This window comes from Epinephelus moara, chromosome 4 (assembly GCF_006386435.1).
Source record: "Epinephelus moara isolate mb chromosome 4, YSFRI_EMoa_1.0, whole genome shotgun sequence".
NCBI lineage: Eukaryota > Metazoa > Chordata > Actinopteri > Perciformes > Serranidae > Epinephelus > Epinephelus moara.
The window spans coordinates 28,763,275-28,786,003 of record NC_065509.1 but is presented as its reverse complement, the minus strand read 5'-3'; the positions used below and the strand labels follow the sequence as shown (position 1 = coordinate 28,786,003).

Genomic DNA, 22,729 nt, shown 5'->3' with positions numbered 1-22,729 from the left:
GGTAATTCTAGTTTTTACTCATTTGTCCTTTATTCATCCAGGAAGTCCCTTGAGATGGAAATCTGTTTTCCGAGGCCAGACAGCACACCAGTTACCGTTTAAATGGAAATGAAACACAACTGACAGGAAATAAAATCATTAAACACACAAGAGGAGACTAAACCCAGCTCAGATGAAGCAGTTGCACTTCTTTTAATGTGGCTTTAAAGTTTTCTAAGGGGAATAGATTTTTAAAATGTATTATGCAGATTATTCCCAGTCCATAGAGCAATGTATGAGAGGCCTTTTGTCCCCAGCTTTTAAGCAAATACCTAAACCTGATAAAATTAAGCTGCCAAACAAGGATGAATTGTAAGTCACTCACTTGACGACTGAGTTATGGCTGTTTGATTCTGTTCTGCCACCCATAAACAAAAAACGACTAAATTTAGCATGTGTCATTTTGGTTTGAATACAGCTTCAGCATGCTCTCAATATTTATGGGAGTTAATGTCAATAAGCTCTGATGATAGTGGGTAGTGATCGCTGTGACTCACGCTGCAATAGTTTGAGCGTAGAGGCGTATTTTCTCTGCCTTCAGGATATTACAGAAACACAAACAGTGGGACTATACAGTCGATATTTACACCGTGTCCTCCCATGATCTACCAACGTCTTCACTCTCACAGTTTGTTGGTACACGTGCAATTGGGTACACTGTAAAAGTTGGGGAACAAGTTTAAATTTGCTTTTTACAAATAAAAATGGAGACTGTTTTAGTGTTCAGGTTGGAACGTACAGTGTTAAAAATAGTGAGTAAGTTTAGCTCTGATTAGCGTTATTTTTAAGAACACAACAATAAGTAAATTGATCAGCATTGCAGTTTTGGCAGACCAAAGATAGATGTATTGTGCCTGAGAGTTAGGTTTTGGCGCTGTGTCTGCCGTGGCTGTGAAGTCTCACCCGTGAGAGTCAGACCTGGCTGCAGATGTTGCGTGTGTGTGCTGTTGATGATGTGGTGGTGCCCTGTTGTTGCTGCTTCCTCTTGGTTCTCTTTGCTTCACCAGAGTGGTTTCATATGTCAGCAGCCCACTCTAGAGTGCCTGCTGCCACTGAAGATGGCCCTGAGCGGCAGCTCCCCAGGTGACAGGGTTGATGCTGAAGGACTTGAAGTCTTGGTGGCTGACATCCTTATAGCGTAGCTTTGGGCATAAGTAAATCCAGGCTTGATAATACACTGAAGATGAGGATGTTGTTGCCCCAGCAGTTGAAGCTTAATATTTTTGCCTGTTTTGAATTTTTTACAGTCTGTTTCTGCAAATTTTTTGCCACAAGTGGGAAAAAAATTGCTGCACCTTTTTATTGTTGCCAGGCAACCACAGACTCATCTCCTTATTCAACCTTCCTGTGTAATCAATCTACCGTTAATTTATTTATTTTAGTTATTTGACAGTAATCAGTATCTAGTATCTAAACAGACAGGCAGAGGGTGCTTGCTGTAGCTCTGGTTGAGGGTGAGAGGCTGTCAGCAAATAGTTTGCTGGGCACAGGGAAACAGAGTGCAGAGGCTGAAACATCATGACAACCCATCATGTAGCCCCATAGCATCTTCAACTCTCCAAACTGGAGATACCACTGCAAGAAGTAGAATTTGCACACACAATGTGCCCAGTTTGTGTAGCAGGTTTTTTGTTTAGAAATTTTTAGTCTCCAAATCCAAGCTGAGATAACCATAGTGACAGCTGATACACCCTGCCAGCAGTTAACTCTCAGACTTGATTTTAAAGCTTGATCTCAGCACTAAGTTGAAATGTTTGACCACACTCTAACTTTGGGTGAAAACAAATTAGCAGACGTTGTGCTCACTGAGCTGGATTACTAGTCTGAAGGAAAGTTCAAGTCTAACAAAATATTATCAACTGAATCCAGCAGCTGTCTGTAGGCTGAAAGTCAGTGTAAGAACTTGGAATATGGTCAACTGTAATTTAAAGTTCTTAATGAGCTAAAACCTTTAAATTACTCAGCGCCAGGGAGTGTGTAGTTTTAATTGTGTGTGTGTGTGTGTGTGTGTGTGTGTGTGTCACTGAATGGTTTCAGTGTGATGTTGTGTAATTACCCTCAGATGTCACTCTGCATAAATCCTTCATCATGTGTGAGACTTCTATATAATTACTCAGGAAACAAACTAAAATTAAGTGACGTTCTTACTGGAGGGAAGCCTGTGTTTATTTCAGGATACTTCCTGTTTAAAATATGGAAACCAATAGCCCAATGCAGACCGGTGAGTTGTGACGAGACAAAACTGTTTTAGAAAGTTACAGAGAAAAGTTGCAGTGGTGTGAACTGGCCGTCTGAGCTTGACTCAAGCCGGATGATAGTGTCAGCTGCAACTCAGCTGGTTAAATCGCCGGCAGCTGGTTTCATAACGTAAGGATGTGAGGCACGTCGCCTGTCTCTACAGCCAGTTTGCTTGTAGTAAAGTCTGCTGGACAATTCAAAATGACCGCAGACAGCATGTTCAGGTGCTGCAGCAGGTGCCCCGTCCCTGCCGAGCCGTCTGTTTCAGTGGGTCGCTGCTGCTCCCTGTATGTGCTTGTATTGTTCCTTATTCCTTACCCTAACCGTTGCCTAATATCAGACGTTTTCTTCTCTCGCAGCTTCTGTAACTGGTTCCTCCTGACAGACGTCCTGAAGCGCCTGAAGATGTCGGCACGGATCTTCCGGGCACGTTACCCGCACTTGGAGGTGGTGAGTCTGTCGCGCGCAGAGCTGTGGAGGCAGGTGTCGATCAGCCAGGTGAGCTCCGCTTTGGCTTCACCTTACAAAGGCAAAAATAAAGAAGAGGAAGAGGAGGAGGAAGAGGAGGGACTTGTAGATCTGGTGCGATGTGTACCAGAGCTCCAGAGACTACTGGGCTCCTCCATTCACATCCTTCAAGAGGACGAGGAGCAGGAGGAGGAGGAGGAGGAGGAGGAGGAGGAGGAGGAGGAGGAGGAGGAGGAGGAGGAGGAGACAGTGACGAACACAGGGAAGCCTCGCAGCCGATAGCCTCTCTTTCATCGCACTCCTCTAACGTGCAAACTGTTGTCAACCCGAGTCCTTCCCTGCAAGCAGCAGCTCAAAGGAAACCTCTCCGTCCGACGTAACGAGGCTCGACAGTAATGACACTCCACCTATAACCTTTGACCTCAGACAGAAGGTGATTCAGTGATCACAAGGACCTGCACACGGGGGTGGTCGGTGCTGGAAAGCAGCTTTCAGGTTCCTATCTATAGGTATATTTGAATACATGAGAACTATTGAGCAAACCTTTTGTATTGATTATGTATGTACATGGTAGTGTATATGTATATCTTGCCATCAGGGTTTAAACATTTGGTTATATAAATGTATTCTTGTGGCAAAGGACGAATTATGTTTAGGACTTTTTGTTTGTTCCCGAGGGAAAGCGATATTTTTTTTTGACGGGAGATAATCCGAGACTTTTATCTTGGTGAACTCTTGCGTAAAGCTAAGACGCTTAAGTCAGGGAGGCCACTGGCCCAGATGGTTTCTCTGTCAACCTGGGAGACCTGGAGACCTGCAGAGACGAGACCACGGCACATAACATTAATCATTTCCACTTTTCTTTCACTTCATCATCCACTAGAGATCGTTACCAGACGGATCAAGTAGCTCACGATGTTTATTTTCCCTCCATGTTTCACACAGTGAGGACGTGCAGCACTGAGCTGCTGACTTCTCTGCTCGCAGTATGAAATCATGTCTTTTTTTTTGGGACTTTGAGATTGAGAGTTTGTTTACAGAGGTGGACAGATAGCAGCGTTCTCCACTCCCCAGGTTGCACTCCTCACGAACTGATACAGAATCCTGTGGATCTCTCTCAGAGGAACAGTAGTACCACGTCTGGAGTCCAGAGCTCCTGAGTCCGAGGAGCCGACACGCCCTCTTAACTGCAGCCACGTCCCGATACGGTGTCCCCCCCAGACCCCAGAGTGCTTTGTGTTGCAGTGTTTTATTCACACTGTTTGTTGTGCTTAATTTAATAGTCATTAATATATTTGACCTCTTGTGTATCTGACAAGCCTATCTATGAAAAAAATTGCTTTGTATGGTTGGTGCTTCATTTTGAAAATGTACTTATTAGGATCCCTTTATTCTGAGATTTTCCTCCCTCATTCAAGAACAGTATTTCAAAAAAAAAAAAAAAGCTAAAGTACAGTTTTATTGTACTGGTGCTAAGACAGATTTTGTGTTGACAATCAATGATGTTTTGGTTTGAAGTCACAAACTAATAAAAAGATATTTAAGATGAAGAGACTTAAGGTGTAAAGAAAAGTATAGTTTAGTTAAAGAAAGCGGGATACAGCACGACTGAAAGACTGAGCAGTGTGTGAAGAGCCTTTTATTTGATTCTTTTATAAGAAATCAACAAGAATAAAGCATGATTGTGAATCATAGTTATTATCTCTTTGTTTTGTCAATTGGATTATTATAATGGTTGCTGGATTGAATATGCAGGGCAGAGCTCTCCCTCAGGCACATTTCAAATGATCCCCTCTGCCTCTGAAGGAATAAATGTTTTCTTTAAATCGCAGATAATTTGCTCCTCGGAGGAATCGTACCTAGAACTGTGACATTAATCTGAGGAAAACTTCTTTATATTCAAACACATATAAGCTTTATTTTCTCAGTAACGTCTGATTCAGCACGACGATCAGTAAATACAATAACTGGGCGTCCCAGTGGAGCAGCAGTCCAGGGCTCATACCACATTATCTCCTGCTCTCTCCCCACTTTACCAAACTGTCTTCACTGTCAAGCTATTGATTCAAGGTGAAATCAGCTGGGGCACCCTCTAGCTCACCTGGTAGAGCAGGCACCCCATGTACAAAGGCTGCGTCCCTCCTGCAGCAGCCATAGGTTTGACTCCAACCCATGGTCCTCTGCTGCATGTCCTCACCCCTCTCCCTCCCCCCTTAATACTGTAACCAACCTATCAAATAAAGGTAAAATCCCCCAAAAATATCTTTTAAAAAAGAAGATAAAAATAGCACAAAAAAATGTAATTAAATTTAATCAAACAACTGAACAGTGTAACGATTTGCTTTTGGGCAAAAAGAAGAATCTGCACACTGTTTTCTGCGTTACGTTTTCAGGCTGTCCGTCCATCTGTCTGTTCCGTTCTCGTGAATGTGATGTCTCAAGACTCAACACAGAACTGCTTAGATCTTGGTGCACAAAGGTCAAGGTCATTGTGACCTCGCAAAACACAGTTTTAGCCTTAATTCATGAAATCATACACTAATTATGACAAAATTTCAAACAAATGTCAAATTAGATGAAATGATGACATTTTATATCCAAAAGGTCAAAGGTCAACCTCACTGTGACATCATAATGTTCTGCAAAAACAAATCTGTGGCCATAATTGAAAGCCATAACTCTGGAACAGAAGGGAAGACATTGGGTCAGATGCTGAGTTGGTGACACTCGTGTTGAACAGAGGCATCAACATAGACAGTGCAGGCAGTGTGATTCCACAGGGGCCCCTGGGGTGGAGGGGCCCGTAGAGAGAGTGGGCCTTTGTGAGTGATTCAGTTTGCCATCTTTACAATATACCTGTGTTCAAAGATAAATTAAAAAATAATAATATTTTTTTTTAAATCAGTGCCGCTTGCTATATGTGTCCTCAAAAATGCATCCCATCTGTGTCATGGTTTATTTTTTGTTAAATAGTCTCTAGCTATCTAAAACAAAATTATATGCTTTTTCTGTATAAGCTAATGATTAACGTCTTACTTTCTTTGATTTTTGATTTTGTCAGATATGCAGTGATGATTGCTGGGTAATATGGATGTTGATGTTGTCCAGTGTCAAGTCTGTATTGACAGTGTGCACTGGGGCCCGTCGTAACTTCCTTACGCCACTAATGTTAAAACTGTGCTGATGTTTAGATCACCTGTGCTGTTGGGTTGAAGACGTGTGTGAAACATCCATGTTTTAGAATATGTAGCTTCTTTTAAGCACTGTCCACATTTGAAGCTTCGTCAAATGTCATGGCTTCTTATGAGCCTGAACAGACATGGGTGTGAGCTGTAACTTGACTGACTGGTGGAGACCTATGACTGCAAGACGTTAATTCAACAGGGTTCAACTTTGTTTTTTTTTACTTGCCTGACAGAAATCTACTTGCGCAAAGTGAATTTTTACTTGCCCCTACACAAGTTTTTTTAGTTATTAGCAGTTATCAAATAGTGTAAACTTCTCGGCTTTGAAAAAAATGACCCTGTTTTATCCGCCTTGCTCTGAAATTTGCGGGAAACTGCGCAATAAATAGTTTTGCCCAAATGTTCGCCCCATCAGGCAAGTGAGTTGCTAGATTTACAAGCCTGATATGGCATTCTTCTTCCCCCAGGCAATTGGGCAATCCTTATCATTGAGTCCTGTTCTAGTGTATTTACTATAACGCTTTGATTTATCAGATCTTCTTCAGGCACGACACTGACAAACATCAGATTATATCTAAAACGTGCGGTTTTTATTTTGTTTTAAATTCCAATTGTTGCTGCCTTCATCGTTTTCTGAAGATGCACATGAGGCTGCTTTTGGTTACAGCCTCTTGTTTCAGTTCAGTCACCTCTATATTTATGTGAAGGGATGTTTTGTTGGTGTTTGTGCCTGAAAATCTGATTGTTTGAAACACTTACACTCTTTTTTTAAAGATTATTTTTCAGCTTTTGCCTTTATTGGATAGGACAGTACTTGAGCATGACAGGAGGAGAAAGAGAGGGGTTGACACGCAGCAAAGGGCTGCAGGCTGGAATCGAACCCACGATCACTGCAGCAAAGACATTGCCTTTGTATGAGACACTTGCTCTACCCAGTGAAGACCCGCGTAGATAACTATTTTAAGTTTTTTGTGCACACTAATAGTAAAATTTGCACACTTAAAGTCTCTAAAAAATCTGGGCATGCTCAATAACCTTTTGACAGCCTCTTAAACATTTCACAGACCACAGTTAACTATACACAGTCTAAAGCTACAGCGAAGAAGAGAGCTGATGGTGGTATGAGTAAAAAAGAAACAAAGCATTTCATATTAGGAACAGCGTGAAAACCTGAACATCTGACACATGGAAGCAGAAATTGGTTAATTAACTTCCATCTGATGTGAGTCGACCTCCACTGCTGAAAAACTTATCCAGTTTCTTGGTTTTAATAAGACAAAACAAAAGAAATCCCATTTTCACCTCTCAAAACAATAAAAATGAACAGAGAGAGAGAGAAAGTGGACACAAATGAGGAAGGAAACTTGTTTTAATTCACCAAGCAGACCAGCTGGAATCAAAATAAAACCTCCAGATGACAACTGAGGACAAACAACCTCGCCGTCTGACCAGTGGACATCAACATCATCATCACAGACTGACGTTTTTGTTTTGCTCTCTGATGACTCCAGGAGCTAAGGTTGGGACATGTAGCTTTTAAAAGAACATGAACACACTCCTGCTCACGTCATTACAAAAGGTGTTTTTGCTGCTGCAGCCTCACGTGGTCTTCAGTGACCAGTAGCTTATAGTGGCTCAACTCTTACATAAATATTGCTGTGTAACTGTCTTTAAGTGTGTCAGCTCACCAGCTTTGTGACCTTTATCTAGTTGGATTTAGTATTTATAGTCTCACTTTAAGCCAACGTGGGTAAGACGTGCAGAGCCAATCAAGAGTTTGTACATCTACATTTACAAGACAACAGATGAAGACTGGAATCTCCAGAACAAGAGAGAGCAGTATGATTGTTTGATCCAAGGTCAAGAATAAACTGTCTCAGGACTGGAGATGTTTAATGCTCTGTGATAACACAGACGTACAGTCGTGTGTCACTGTTGTGCGACTTTGTTTTATCCACTAGAGGGCACCAGTGACAGTGAGTCTGCTCATATTAAAACTGAGAAGAGCAATGTGCTGCCTGTTTCTGTTTCTGTATCTGACCTCACTGAGCTCAAATACATGAGGAACTAATGACTTCATATTATATTAGAGTTTATCTGTGAAAAACAACATGGAGACGGTGAACTACACAGATAGCTCAAGGCCGTGTGAGAGCAACTGTATCAACTGAGCTATTACAAACTGTTTCTGCGGCACAAACAGCATCCAAATCTTTATCTGCAGCTTGTTGCTGTAGCTCTTCAGGACACGCAGGAGCCTCGTGCACTTAAGCAACAGAGCCAAATACCAGGAGGCGGCATCATGTGAGACATGTTAGGACTTCTGTTTCGCCTGCAGGGCAGCTGCTGATGCAGTCTGCCCTCAGTGACTAACACATGCCACAGAATAATGTTCCCGCTAATTTACCTGAATTGACTTAATACCCATTACGATAAACTCAGTGGTGGAGTGTAGCTAAGTACATTTACTCAAGTACTGTGTGTAAGTACTCAAGTATTCAAGGTACTATTTAATGTAACTGTACTTCTACTCTATTTCATCTCAGAGTTAAATACCGACAGCTTTAGTTATTTCACAGAGTACAGTTTTCATGCCCCTCCTGTCCAGCGAAAACCATGTACCTCTTTAGATGTGTTGATGTTGAAGGTTTCTGATAAACTGGAGGATGAAGTGTTCTTTTAATTCAAATCAATTTTATTTATAAAGCCCAATATCACAAATCACAATTTGCCTCAGAAGCTTTACAGCATACAACATCCACTGTTGTGTGTCTGTCTGTACCTTTGATTTTTGAGAGAAGCCAAATAAAGTGATCTATCTATCTATCTATCTATCTATCTATCTATCTATCCCCAAAAATAACCTTTAACAGGGAAAATAATCAGTAGAAACGTCAGGAAGAGCAACTGAGGAGGGATCGTTCTTCCAGGACGGACAGACGTGTAATAGATGTCATGTGTTGACAAAAGGCTCTGACTTCTAAAGCTAAGTAAACTCTTCAACACCCTCTTGCATCAGCTGGAAAATACATCATCACAAGGCTGAAGACAGGGCCGTTTGTCTGACACCTGTAACATCTAGTCCCTGAGTTTAGTTATGCTTTTCTGTCTTTGTGAATTTTTGGTTACTTCCTGTTTTATTTACCTCTGCCTCTCACATTAGATATTCACTTCCTGTCCTCCTGTGTTTCCCACCTTGTGTGATTACCTGCCCCGCCCTGACTAGTGTCACCTGTGTCCCATCATCCCACCTTCCCTTGTCTATCCAGTCAGTGTGCTTCCCTTTGTTCTCTGCCAGTTTGTCTTTTCAGTTGTCTGTAAGCGTCCCAGCCTTTTTCCTAGTGTCAGTTTGTGGTTTTTGATCTAGTTCTGTTTTTCGACCTGATTTCTTTCATTTCTTCATTAAAAAGATTATTGATTGGAACTTCTGCTGTGTTGAGTCCTGCTACTGAGTCCACACTACTGTCGGTCTTAACAACACCATGAAGTTTTTAGAGATTCATGGTCCTCACAGGACAGTGACGCTACAAACACATGATGATTTTATAGAGTATGATGCATCGCTTTAGATCAAACCACCCAAAGTATATATATATTTATAGTGTATAGAGTATTATGAAGTTAAAAATGAGCACAACCTTAAACATCAACAGCAGTATAGAAGCAACATACACATTAATGCAGCAGTAGGAATAATCCAAAAACAACATATATGATAGTGAAACACTGACAGGGAACATTTTACTGCACTCTACCAGTATGGCACAAAGAAAAGCAGCATTAATGCTTAAAAGTGCAATTAAATCACATTTTTGAAAAGTTTATCTGCAGTCAGTTTTCAAGCAGTGAAAAAGAAATCATCCTCATAAAAGTCCATGCTATATTTTAAAATATAGATTCAATTAAAGAATCAAAAATCAGCTAAAAAAGATGCACTAATATCTGACCCACTATAACACACTGTAACTGAATATTTGCCCTGCAGCATATGGGCCTCTGTTTGAAGTCTCAGTGTGAAAGTGAAACGCAGAGACGTTTATTGTACAGGGACGTGACATACCAGTCATACCCCCTCACAGGGCCCCACGGTACAGATGGTCCTGCTCATACTGTAACCTGTGCAGTCCCCACAAGGTTACTAGAGTTCAGCCACTGCTGCGCCTGGCTTTATCTCCCTGCACTGATAGCATGTGGCTGCTGCCAGTTTGACACGGCGTTATGTAGATGTATGTCTGATTAATGCATTTTTTAACCTATTTATAATTAGACAGGAAGAGTATTTTTCAAGATATATAAATAAATGTTTTGGTGTTTGTCTCTCAGGCTTTAAGGGTCTGTTTTTGTCATTGTTGTTGTTGTGCGTGTTAAACTTTATCCGGACGGTTCAGGCTGTTCCATGTGAAGTGATCATGTTGCTGGGACTTTTGGGAAATATTGCCTCCGCTGTAAATCTACCCTTATTACATCATACGTGGATCTGAGCTCTCGGGCCGCCCCCTTCACCAAGCCCCTGTCATACCTCGGCGCTCATTGGCCACTTGTTGTGGGGCAGCGGCGTCTGATTGGATGAAAACGAGGGCAAGTCTGCACAAGACCTACTGACAGACTGACATGGAAAGAGGAAGGGAGGCCACCCTTACATGGAGACACAAAGGGATTATGTTTTGCACAGCAGCACTTTTTATTTAGATATATACAAGTTAAATGAAGCATGTCTGTGTGTTTCAGTGAGGGGGGAAGTTTCCAGTGTGTTGAAATAAACCATATTCTGTCTCTTCTCACCAAATCTTTTGACAAAACTCTTAAATCAAACCCAAGCAACACATGCCAACATGCTTTTAAAGGCTTTTCAGATTCTTAATGATAATTTTGTGCCTTTCTGTACGTTGTTTGTCAAGGAAATTAGTTTCATAATGCACTTCGGGTTTAATGAGGACATCTGTTGTCTTTGTTAATGGTGCTCGGATCAGGTTATGTAACAGTCCCCTCTTAAAAAAAAAAAAAGAAAAGCACACTGACAGACAGACGGGGGAAGTCCTGTTCACTTAGCTTGCATCTAAAGTGCAGCCTAGATACTTCCCCTTTTCTCTCGGTCCCCATTGGAAACAGCTCGCTGACCAGAATCCTAAACACACAAGAATAAACGTTGTAATCTGTCTGAATTGTCCTGTGGGGAAAGAGACAGATCAAACCGAAGCTTTCATCCCATGAGACTACACAGGGCTCTTTTGTTATGATCAGCAGGGTTTGGATGAATGTGTTCTCTCTCCGCAGCGAGGAGTCTGCTGAATGTCTGACTGTGACATTTAAACATATTGATAAATCATACGGCTTTGAAATAACACTCTAAAGAGGCTGTTAAACATCTTTTGTTCGTGTTGATATCAAGAGATCTAATGGTGGTGTTTAATCCGTTGCTATCTGTGGCCCGATGGTCTCACCCCGTCAGCTCTAAATATAACCCCAGCGGGGAAAAATAACACTGTCATGCATTACCCCTCGCTATGTTGCAAGTATGATGACCTTGTCTAGACATCTGAGTTGGTTTTTGGTGTGGGGCCAGCATTTCAGGCCGATAAGTTCGCTTCACACCAACTCGTTCAGACGGCCTGCACGTGCATGAGAAGAAACCCAGTCACCCAGACACTGTCCTGAAGTCTGATTAGAATTATTTGCACTTTGTGTTTACGGCCACGTGAAGGCTGAATGAACCAGAGAAGGCCCACACTGAAAACTACACGTGCAGACACTGTAAAAAGATTCAAATGTTAATTATTTGCCTGTGAAATTAGTCTCAGTTAAAACTGAAGCACTGAAGGAGCTGCAGTGTCAGAAAAAAATGTCAGAGCTCAAAGCAAACTGTGAGCTGAAATGTGAGAAATAAAACTAACTGAAACTTAACATAAAAGAACTGAAAGCAGTTGAGTCGGCAGTTGCATGATAAATACTGTTTGGAAGTTGTGGTTTAAGAATCATCTGTTGTAGTGTCCGTTGATGTTGAATGTAAGAGCCACTTAACCACATCTGTGTGGATATGACATATCATATAGGTGCTGCTATTATTTAGGTTTACACAGCTGTTTCTGTATAGTTTGAACAGTGTATGGTAGTGGACTATACTAATGTTGCTTTTATATTGATTTTTTATGTGTTAGACTACAGGCACATGGTATTTACGCCAGGTATGGTGCCATAAGGCAGTTTAGTGCACATGGCAAAAGAAGATCATGGACATCGTCGTGTATAAATGACGATATATACCTTGTGTAGTTTTGGATTGTTTGCATTGCAGTGTTAAAGTGTAGTAACAGGAACACAATGAGAATATGTAGAAATAGGATCTCATTCCTCATTCAACTTCGTCCCTGCCCTGTGTGAGTACTGTCATCCTCAGAAAAGGAACAGAAACATGAGTCAAAACAGAGACACCTCGCAGACTAAGTGGCCCAGGAACTTTGGTATGTTGAAACAGCCACTATCTTGAATGCTAGGGTTTTGGCTAAAAACTTGTGAAATGTTACTTTAAGCGCCGTATTGAGCTGAGTTGCCAGTTTGTAGATAGGCACCGTGGATGTATAAAGAGACCTGGATACAACATTGGTGGCAGGGCCCTGTTCATTCCTATGAAAGCTGCTCAGTGGTGCATGAAGCCAAAACAGTTCTAGATGAAACTACCCAGCACAGTAGAGAGATACTAACACAGAGCATGGCCAAACGTGGCTGAGCACAGCCAAGCAACCAACTTCAGCAGACCAAGTGGCTTACTTCCGGTGGAGCACTCCGCTTACTTGACTGAAGATAAAATAACTGAATTAGACTTTCAAAATGTTATCGGACCAAATGGATTAAACCCTGATAGCAGATAAAGTCATTTTGCAGAGGCTGTGACGCTCAAAAAAATATGTCCACTGATTTTTCCCAGTGTAAGTCTATGGGAAAAGGTCCCAGCAATTGTGGTACCACTGTTTGGCTACTACGAAAATTGGCCTCAAAGCTTGGCACACTTCCTGGGGCCCTGGTAAGCACTGAAACACACTGAAGTGTAATGTGTTTACACTACGAGGACGAGGCCCCAGAAAGTCCAAAAGGCTTTGAAGCTAATTTTGGTAGTGGCCAAATGGTGTAATTACTGTCATGTGATGCCACTGGGCCCAAAAAAAATGTTCCCATTGACTTACATGGCGAAAGAGACACCTAAATAAATCTCAGGCTTCATTTTTTAAGCATCATAAACCCCACAAAATGACTCATTTTTCTATCAGAATTTGATCTATTTGGCCTGATAACATTTCAAAAGTCTAAAAGAGTCTAAGCAAGTGAAATGCTAAACTGGAAGTAGCCGGCTCCATCAGCAGAAGTATCTGCCTGCTCTATGGGCCACACAGTGCAGAGCAGTGCTGATCATCTGGGTAATTTTATACACGGCACTTGAACGTTTTCTGCTTCATGCACCACTGAGCAACTTTCATGGGAATTAACAAGGCCCTGCTGCTAATGCTGTATCCAGGTCTCTTTATACATCCATGCAAGCAACACAGCAACAGGCTCAGGTCATTTTCAATGGAAGCTGGAAACATGATGCTGCTGTTGCTTTGTCACATGTAGTGTGAGCACAGCTGAGGACTGAGTGATGAAAGCACCTGAAGTATCAGTCGATATCTCAGCCATGAATGCAAATGCAACAGAAGTTGACATGTAATACCTGAAAACAGTTGACTCATCAGTTGAAGTCTGTTTGTGTTGCTTCTGTTTGCTGCCAAAGCTGCAGCCAGCCTGTACAGGCCTGACAAAACCTGGTCACTCAAGGAAAGAAAAAATAGAAACTTTGGACTCTGTTTGTCTAGCTCCATGAAAGTTAAATAAACCAGAGGGTTAAATTCGTGCAACTGTGTGCAAATATTGTGAAGATGTTAAAATGCCTTGAAGTTATGATTTTTTTGTATCTAAAATATTTTATGGTAGTTACAGTTTCAGGTGAAGCACTTACAGGAGTTTAAGTGTCACGTTAACATTGATAGGAGTGGACTGTCAGTTAAAATGTTAGAGTGAAATTGGTTGAAGTGAAACTGCTGAAGGCATGTTCAATCTCTGTTAGAAGAGCCGAGAGGAGCTGAGTTGACAGTTTGTATTTAAGCACTGAGAGTAGCTAAATTAGAAGTTGAAGAGTTGGAGATATTAACTAGCTTCAAATATTTGTGTGCATGTGATGGCTAAGTCATTTAGAGTGCTGGTTGTGCTCATCCTCAGAAATTACAGCAACACATCATGATGCAAGACCCACATGAACGGTAGGTGTAACATTTACCTCTTTTCCACTAAAATTAGCAGGAGTTGAAGTTGGAGCACTGAAATAGTTTTGTTGAGGTGTGAGCACTGAAAGGAGCTGAGGTGTCAGTGGAAATGTTCCACCTGAAATTTTCCAGTTTGCAGGGTACTTTTAGGGTGCTTTCACAGCTGCACTGTTTGGTTCGAATCAATCTAACACAGGTTCATTTGCCCTCTAAGTGCGGTTCATTTGGGCAGGTGTGAACACAGCAATCACACTCAGCTGTGCAGCAAAACAACCGGATCAAGACCTTCTTGAAGAGGTGGTTACAAACGAACTCTGGTGAATGTGTTCTGAGCTCAATCCAAATCAACTGCAGTCACATTTGAGTCAAACATGAGCATGTTACAGTCCCGTGGGATTATTAATGTGCTCCTCCTCCTGTACTGCCTTATCCCTCCTGTTATCTTCAGGTCAATTTGACCTGGGAGGAAAATCATGGCATAGTGAACGAGAAGATAACAGGAGGGTTGACATGCACGTTCAGCACATCCAAAGCATCAGAACATGGTTTTCTCATTGGAGCCGCGCCTCGTTTTCAAACTGAACAATGACAGTAATATAGTCCACGATGACCAGCGCTAAAATCAACCTGCGTAGCTGTCCCTCCATTGTGACATTAGAAAGTGTCACATTTATCTTGCAAGTGTACTCTTCTTCAACGTTTTGTTTACTTTCTGGAAGCAGCTTTCTTGCGCAGGCATTTGATCTGGTCTGCTTGTAAATGCTGCCTGGAGAACATGAACCAACTCTAGGCAATTATACAACTTTGTAACAAAATTAGTCCCTGATTCAGACCAAAGGAAGACAACTCTAGGTCTGAAAGCACCCTTCAGTTGTCAGCTGAGGTGTCAGATAACATTTAAGCGCTGAAGTGTCAAAGCTGGTGTTGCTGTATGAAGTCAACACTTAACCCTGCATGTGCCTTTAAAAACTCACCCAGAGATAAAAATCTGGTTAAAATTGAGGAACTATCTATTTCCACATAAGGGTGTGTGAATCACTTAACTACACACAACAACATGGGCCACTTCTCTGTTCTTTGTCTTACATCATATTTGAATTCCTGTCAGTTTCCTACCAGCAAAAACAAAAAAATAAAAGCACTTGACAACCAGGAAATCCTCTCATTAAAAGATAAAGCTTTCACTGCAAACAAACACTCTGATGCTGGAAATCTGATCATGGCGTTTTCTGTGGATTGTAGTGGTTTCCATTAGCTCCACTGGCAACAGAGGGCTTTATTGTTAGTGAACACAGACACAGCCGGGTCATTGTCGTGCCTCTTCTCTTGCAGATTATATCAAATGCAGCGACGGACACAAGCACTGACCTGCAGAGACCCCATGTTTTTATCTCACAGTGATCCTCGCTGACCACGAGGACTCCAGCTGAGAGGAATGACCCTGATGGTTATCACCTATCGACCTGATAATTACAGGAAAGTCAGGACCAGAGGAGCAGGGTGCTATTGTTGTATAAACATGAGGACAGTGCTGGAAAGTAGCATTTACATTTCAGGGGTTAATATTATACTTTTTATTCCTCTACATTCATCTGACAGCTGATACTTTCCAGAATAAATTTTTACCAACAATATGATGCATTATTATATATTAAACTCCCCAATATAACACTCTGAAAAGGGCTATTCTGTCCAGTACATACTTTTACTTTTGATGCTTTAAGTTCATTTAGCTGATCACAATCAGAAACAGTTTAATTGTAGAGTAGTTTTGCACACACAAAGAATTTCTCTTGGTGTGCAAACCTACTTTGCAATAAAACTGATAGCACTTATTGACTTAAGTAGAGTTTTGCATGCACAACTTTTACTTGTACCAGCATGTTTAAAGCTCAGAGTGCTGCTAACACGGCTTCAAACAGTTCACAGAGGTGATCTTTGGAGGAACATACAAAGTAAAAAAAAAAAAAAAAAAAAAACACATACAGAGCATCTTAAACCCCACCTTGACTCTATATGCGTGTGTACATTGTGTGCTGACAAAAGGTTGCACTGACCTATAAGCACAGCATTAAGTGTGTGTGAGCAGCACACAAGGCCGGGCTGAAGGGATTGTTTGCACTCAGAGACACTCAGTGTCAGGCTGTAAGCTGCTCCAGCTGAACTCCACACCCACTCTCGCCTCTTACATAACACCATACATCCCTCCCCTATACAGCATGCTCTACACAGAGCCCCGTACATACTGATCCTGTGTGGTGTTCACCCACGCCTCACCACAGTGACGTGGTCCTAGGGGTTTGCGCGAGTAACGCCGTGGGTAGATGGGTTCTCTTCTGTGGAAAAACAAAACAAAACAGGCTTTGTTGTGATCTGAGTGAATTCTGTATTTTCTCCTCCCATGCCAGAGGAATAAGTTTCACCAGCGAGGACGCCCTCTGTGACCCAAACAACACAAAGATTGATTCTTTTCCCAAAGCTGGAGAGCGTAGAGCTATCAGCGCAGCCCAGGTCTTATCATAAAGTAGAGGGAAAAAAGCAGGGGGAGGGGTGGTGCCTCTGTGCTGTTGGGGTTCAGTGGGAAAACCTCCGTCGAAAAGAGAACATGGTGTTCCCAGCTTCACATCTGTGTCTCCTTGCTGACAAGACAAAAGAGCTGAGGCTGGGAGACTGGGCAGACAGACCAGACTCTTAACACACTAGATTTGAAGTTGCAATGTCCTGTGCCATACAAATAGGTTCAGGCTGAGGCTTTGTTCAAATGCAAAAAAAAATAATGTAGGAATAATAACTAAAAGAATTCTGTCTGTAGAGAACATCAGCTTTTGTCTGCACAACTAGTGGTGGAAGAAGTATGTAGATCCTTAAGGTCACCCCAAAATCAAAAATTCATATATTTCACTCCTACCTGTTGTGATATTTATCAGTTGTTTTGGTGTGAGTCGCTGAGTGTTGGAGATATCGGCTGTAAAGATGTCTGCCTTCTCTCTAATATAATGGAACTAGATGGCACTCAGCTTGTGGTGCTCAAAGTGCCAAACAAATACATTTGAAAAACTCAACAGCAATGTCTCTTTATAGAAACCATGACCTGGTTACTGAAGATAATCCACAGACACTGTTGTAAACAGTTTCATGGGAGCTATTTTCTTTCTACTGAACTACACCCGCCAACCGTATCACCTGCAGAAGGAAGCGTGCATCTACTGCTCGCTCACCTAGCACCACTGAGCTAGCTAATGGTACAGCTCAGCAAGCAAGAGCCTCTCCTCCATGAGTAGATGCACGATTCCTTCCGTCTGAGCTATCTTATATTCAAGAGAAGGCAGACATCTCTGCATCCGATATCTCCAGCAGTCGACAACTCATGCCAAAACAATCTAGATTAAAATACAGCACTACAGGTAAGCATGAACTCCTGGTTAGGATTCTATCAGTGTTCATTGTTCAGGAGGTTTTAACAGGAAAAACAAACCGACCAGGTGATTAACACTGGTAAAAGCACTGAATAAAGCAGTTTCACATTATAATTAATTTTTTCTTCCACATTGTTCGGCTCGTTGCAATGGGGCAAATGTGTGCTCACATCTTTTCTCTGTTAACTTCAGAACAAGACATTCAGGAAGTTTTAACTGGGAGCCAAATTGTCCGCAGATAGTAGATAATAGATAATAATGGCTCATTCTAAGGTAACGAAAACACAACAATTTTTATTTTCAGGTGATTATACGCTAAAGAATACATGCTTATTATATTATATTCCTTTAATTCTAATATATCTTTTAAATCCTACACACCGGACCTCAAATTAAAGGTATAATATGCAACATTTACTTAAAGTACCAAAGTGAAGCACTCACCATGGAGAATGGCTCCTTTATTAGTGTTCAGAAAAATGAAAAGTTACTGAAAAATGACCACAAAGACATACAAAACATCTAATGTGTCCTTCAATCTAAGTGTCTTGTTCCTCTGTAGGCAGGGTGGGGGGCATTTTACGTCATGTTATACTTCATTTTCTCATAATCCGCCCATGGCTGGAGGCTACTTAGAAGGACAAGAACCAGCTATTCATTGATATGGCTTCATATTAGAATATTTACACTGAATGAACAACGTAACTATCAACAAAGGATAATAGTTTATTTTTCTAAGAATCAGGGGCCTCATTACAAAAAGAAATCCTACGTGCTTGTCCTGTCCTAAGAAAACCCTATCTTCCTATCTTTAACTCACGTCTGTGTCCTGTCCTATCTCTGACCTCCTGTCTTATCTTAACCTGATTAGGAAATCATAACTACAACTGTAAATTCAATTCTTCAGTCTGCACTCATCCTGTCATGCCTGTATCTATGTTTACAGAGTACCATGGGCCATACACGATGGACAAGCTATAATATCAGCAGCTCTCACACGTTACTGGCTGGCTTGCTATCATGGACCAAAAAAAGATGGGGTGTTTAATTTTAGCTACGAGGAGTCTGGGCCACTAATCGTGTCAGTGGAGGAGAGGAAACCCCATCTTTTTGGGAAGTTTTCCTCTCAATTATTGTCATCCTAAATTAAATATAAGATTTCAGACTAAGGAAGTTTCTGTAATGAAGCTCCAGGGCCTCCCCTCTTTAAAATCAATGCCTCAGTCTGGCCCCCATTCAAAAGTTGGTCCCAAAATACCTCAAAACCTGATTACATAACTAAAATCACTTCCTATATGCGTGACCTACATTCAGATCTTAATCCAAACAGTGGTTGTTGACTGAAGCGAAAGCCAAGGAGACAATAGGTTACACATTTATATCCTCATTGATCACAGAACAAAGTTCATATGGAGCCAAACACAAACAAGGGACAGTTTTCACTTCCTGATATCTGTTTCAGTTGTATGTTACATCATTTCTAAACTGCATTCTCTAAAAACACTTGAAAGAAGAATATTACATTATCACTGAGGTGGGACCAAGTCATTGTTTTGCAAGTCACAAGTGAGTCTTAAGTCTTTAAACTCAAGTTCCATGTCATATTGGAAAAGCATCTATAAGGGACTGTTCGTGATTTATGAGCAGGGAGGGGGTGGTGCAAAAAGGGGGATGTAAGTCAAATAATTTTTTGAGCACTGGGGAGAAACTTAAGTTTTTTTTATTTTGGCTTGAGAGAGGCGTACAAATTTAAATGGTTGTATTTTGTATTTTTTTTTTTTTTTTATTGCAGATTTTTACAGAAAACATGCCTTCCAAACCTGCCTACGGGCGCGTTTGGAAGGCATGTTTTCTGTAAAAATATCACCACAATCACACCATTTATCATAGCCAGAAACTGTAAAAACAAAAATTATTGTTGGATTTTCAAATTTCCAAAGGTCCTTGGACACATCATGTGTGACAGACGCTTCAATCAGAACAAAGACATAACCAAATCTGAGTCTAAAATAGTGATATTTCATCTAAAACACACTTTATGTCTCATTAAAGATTTGGTCGAAAATTAACCATTTGCCCAAACTAACCTGCATGCACGGCAAGAGTGAAAAACCAAGACTTTTTTCAACTTCAGATTTTGGTCTTCAACATTTACTCTTAACTTTCAAATATCAAAGGGTAAGTTTTTTTAAAATCTAATAACTAATTTATGGTGGAGGGAAGGTAACTCAGGCTCATGGAAAAAAATTTGAAGCTTCAAGTTGGGTCAAAATATAATAAAAATAGAAAGACAACACCAAAGCCACCCCCCTTCTTCGATAAGTAAAGAACAGTCTCTAACTATCTTCCCATTGGCTTGAAGGAAGTTATAAAGTTAAGCCAAAAGACTCAAGTCCAAATGAAGTCACAAGTCATCAGTGTTAAAGTCCAAGTCAAGCTGCAAGTCTTTTTGGTTTAAAGTCATAAACTGTGACTCTAGTCTGATCTGAATCCATGTCATGTGACTTGAGTCCACGCTTCTGATTTATCATTACATAACATTTTGTATAGCTGGAGGGGAGTCTCTCTGAGTGATGAATGAAAACCTCATAGAAACAACTCTGCAGAAATCTGTTCTCCTCACGGATGTTTCTGCTGCTCAACGTCAAATACACAGAAATGTTAATGACATCAGTGAGCGTGCTGGTTCTCATTACCCCTGCAGCAGCACAACAAGGACGCATATTGTAGGTCTGAGCCGTGCACAAAGATGTGGGCTTCACCGTCTTTCACATGAGACAGTTTTACACCATGGCAACGCCTAGCAACACTGACTCCGCTGCATGCGGGCAACATACAACACATTACATTACACAACAAACCTGTTTTAACCACAAGCAACCGTTACCCTGGGACCAAGTTAATCACCGGCTGGACAGCCCCTTCAGGTTCACCTGGCTGAATGTAACTAAGGACATTTACTCAAGTGCCACACTGCTTGAATATTAATACTTTCTACTACATTTATTTGACATTTACTTTCATGACTAATTGCCCATTTTTTCCATGATAAACATCATAAACCACTGGCCACTTTATTAGGTACACCTGTGCAATCACATGTAATTCATGCAACAGCTCCATCATAAACTGCACCTTTATAAAAGTGACACCTCAGATAAGAGCTGTTGGCCTCTCCATGTATAATCAGCTGATAAAATATTATGATATAAATTAAACAACAGCATATAAATTAGTTAATATTATCTCCACTGCAACCAGTTGAAACAATAACATGCTGCTTTCATGTTGATGATTCTGTTGCCTAATGAGTACTTTTACTTTAAGTACATTTTGCAGCGGGAATCTTTGCACTTCTTCTTTGGTTAAATGTTGAATGCAGGACTTTTGCTTTTAATAAAGGAGTGTTTTATACATTATAGAAATACAGAAGAAGAAGAAATGCAAAAGAATGTGAAGTTTCAGTTCTGACTTTATGTCAAAGACGTCTGTGTAGTGTTGCAGAGATATCTACTGAGAAGAGCATGCTGACCTGCTAGCCTGAGCCTGCCCTGTAATCCCCCTTAGACCCCATAGCTCCAATCACGATGTTTATTTACAGCAACTTCCAGGGAGCAAATCTTTGTGTGACATGCATTTAAAACAGCACTAAGTCGACGTTGCCTTGAGCCACCTGACTCCACTGACAGTGACTTCTGTGACGGTAGATTTGGTTTATCAAACATGATATTAAAGCAACAGAGTACATAAAACAAGCAGAGCAGAAACATCAGATAGGTCTGACCACTGTGTTTAACTATATATCTTTAAATATTGCAGCTGCAGCTGAAAATAACAACAGAAACCAACAAGTTTGACGATTTTACATGTCTGCAATAGGAATCAATTGCCAGTTTTCTACCTGGATGTGATTGTTGCTGTTAACGCAACGTCACAGTTATTCCTACACTTTGACAGTGAGTCACTGTAGCGTCCAGTCTGCCCTTAGTCCAACATGAGATGACGAAAACACAAGCTAGACTAAGCTATCTTGCAGGCCTACACTTCGTCACTTGTTCTAGTACGTGATCATAAATTGTTGTCTCAATCCAGGCATTGGTCAAAGCTAAAATAGATGCATAGCTAGATAATCTGAAGTCTGAAATCCAAAATTCAAAGTCCAGTGTTTTAGGGCAAAGAATATTGACAAACCGGGACGCGAGAAGACAGTACAACTATCACAACACAAACTGTACTGAAAAATATTCCAAAAGCCGTTGGTATATGGTTTTGATGTGGCTGATTTCTTGCTATTATGGTTCTGAGCTAAAACTACAACATGAACTGCAGGCCGACACCACACGTAAAGATTATAACATAGCAGTGTTATTTTGACCATCTCCCAGACTTCAGCAGTTTGGTCGAAATCTACATATCCTTTCCCTGCTGTCAATTAGTAGTTGGCTTGGAGGTGAAATGCCGCCTGCCATTAGTTCAGAGCGTGTGGCCAGACAATGGGCCACACATCACACCTTTAAATTGAGCAAAGGTTTTCCTTTGTTAAATCCAAATCCCCCAAGGGTTTTAAGCTGACAGTCACATATTTGTCTCTTTTGTTGGAGTTCACAGTTAAACTTAAAGGTTTACTGAAACGTGACTGGATATTAGAGCAAACAACAGTGAATGAACTCCAGTGTTTACTCAAGGAGCAGTGCTGTTACTATAGAAAGTGCAGAAACTGACCAGATGATAAGAGCCAACAGGGTGTAGGCGTGGCTGCTAGGTACATATTGGTGTTGTAAATGCACCGCTGCAAAGATATAAATCTTTATTTAGAGTCACATTATTGACCCTTAGACGTCACCTGTATCAGGTTAACTTGTCATGCTGCATAAAGTGATTATCTCAGCTCTGTGTGGCTGTCTGGGGCCTTATCCGTCAGGTAGGAGCTTTACAGCTGTTGAGCAAGAGACAGTGTAGCCGAGGTGGAGCAGATAACTGAAAAGGGACAGCAGACACTGCCATTGTCTTGCCAAGTCTGTGATCACGCAGGCTCATGCTGGCAGGCGACGTGGGGCGAAGACCTGCCAACCGCACAGCGCTTCAGGAGACC

At 41.2% G+C, this 22,729-nt stretch overlaps 1 protein-coding gene across 4 annotated transcripts in view; it reads left to right on the top strand.

Moving 5' to 3' along the window:
- bcorl1 (BCL6 corepressor-like 1) overlaps positions 1 to 4,453 on the top strand; it is a 47,945-nt gene extending 43,492 nt beyond the window's left edge. For all 4 annotated transcript variants that reach the window (XM_050041710.1, XM_050041712.1, XM_050041713.1 and 1 more), the window contains one exon: positions 2,637 to 4,453. In XM_050041710.1, coding sequence (XP_049897667.1) covers positions 2,637 to 3,027 — 391 coding nt within the window. In that variant the 3' untranslated portion in view covers positions 3,028 to 4,453. The remainder of the gene's footprint in view (positions 1 to 2,636) is intronic.
- The last annotated feature ends 18,276 nt before the right edge of the window (positions 4,454 to 22,729 follow it).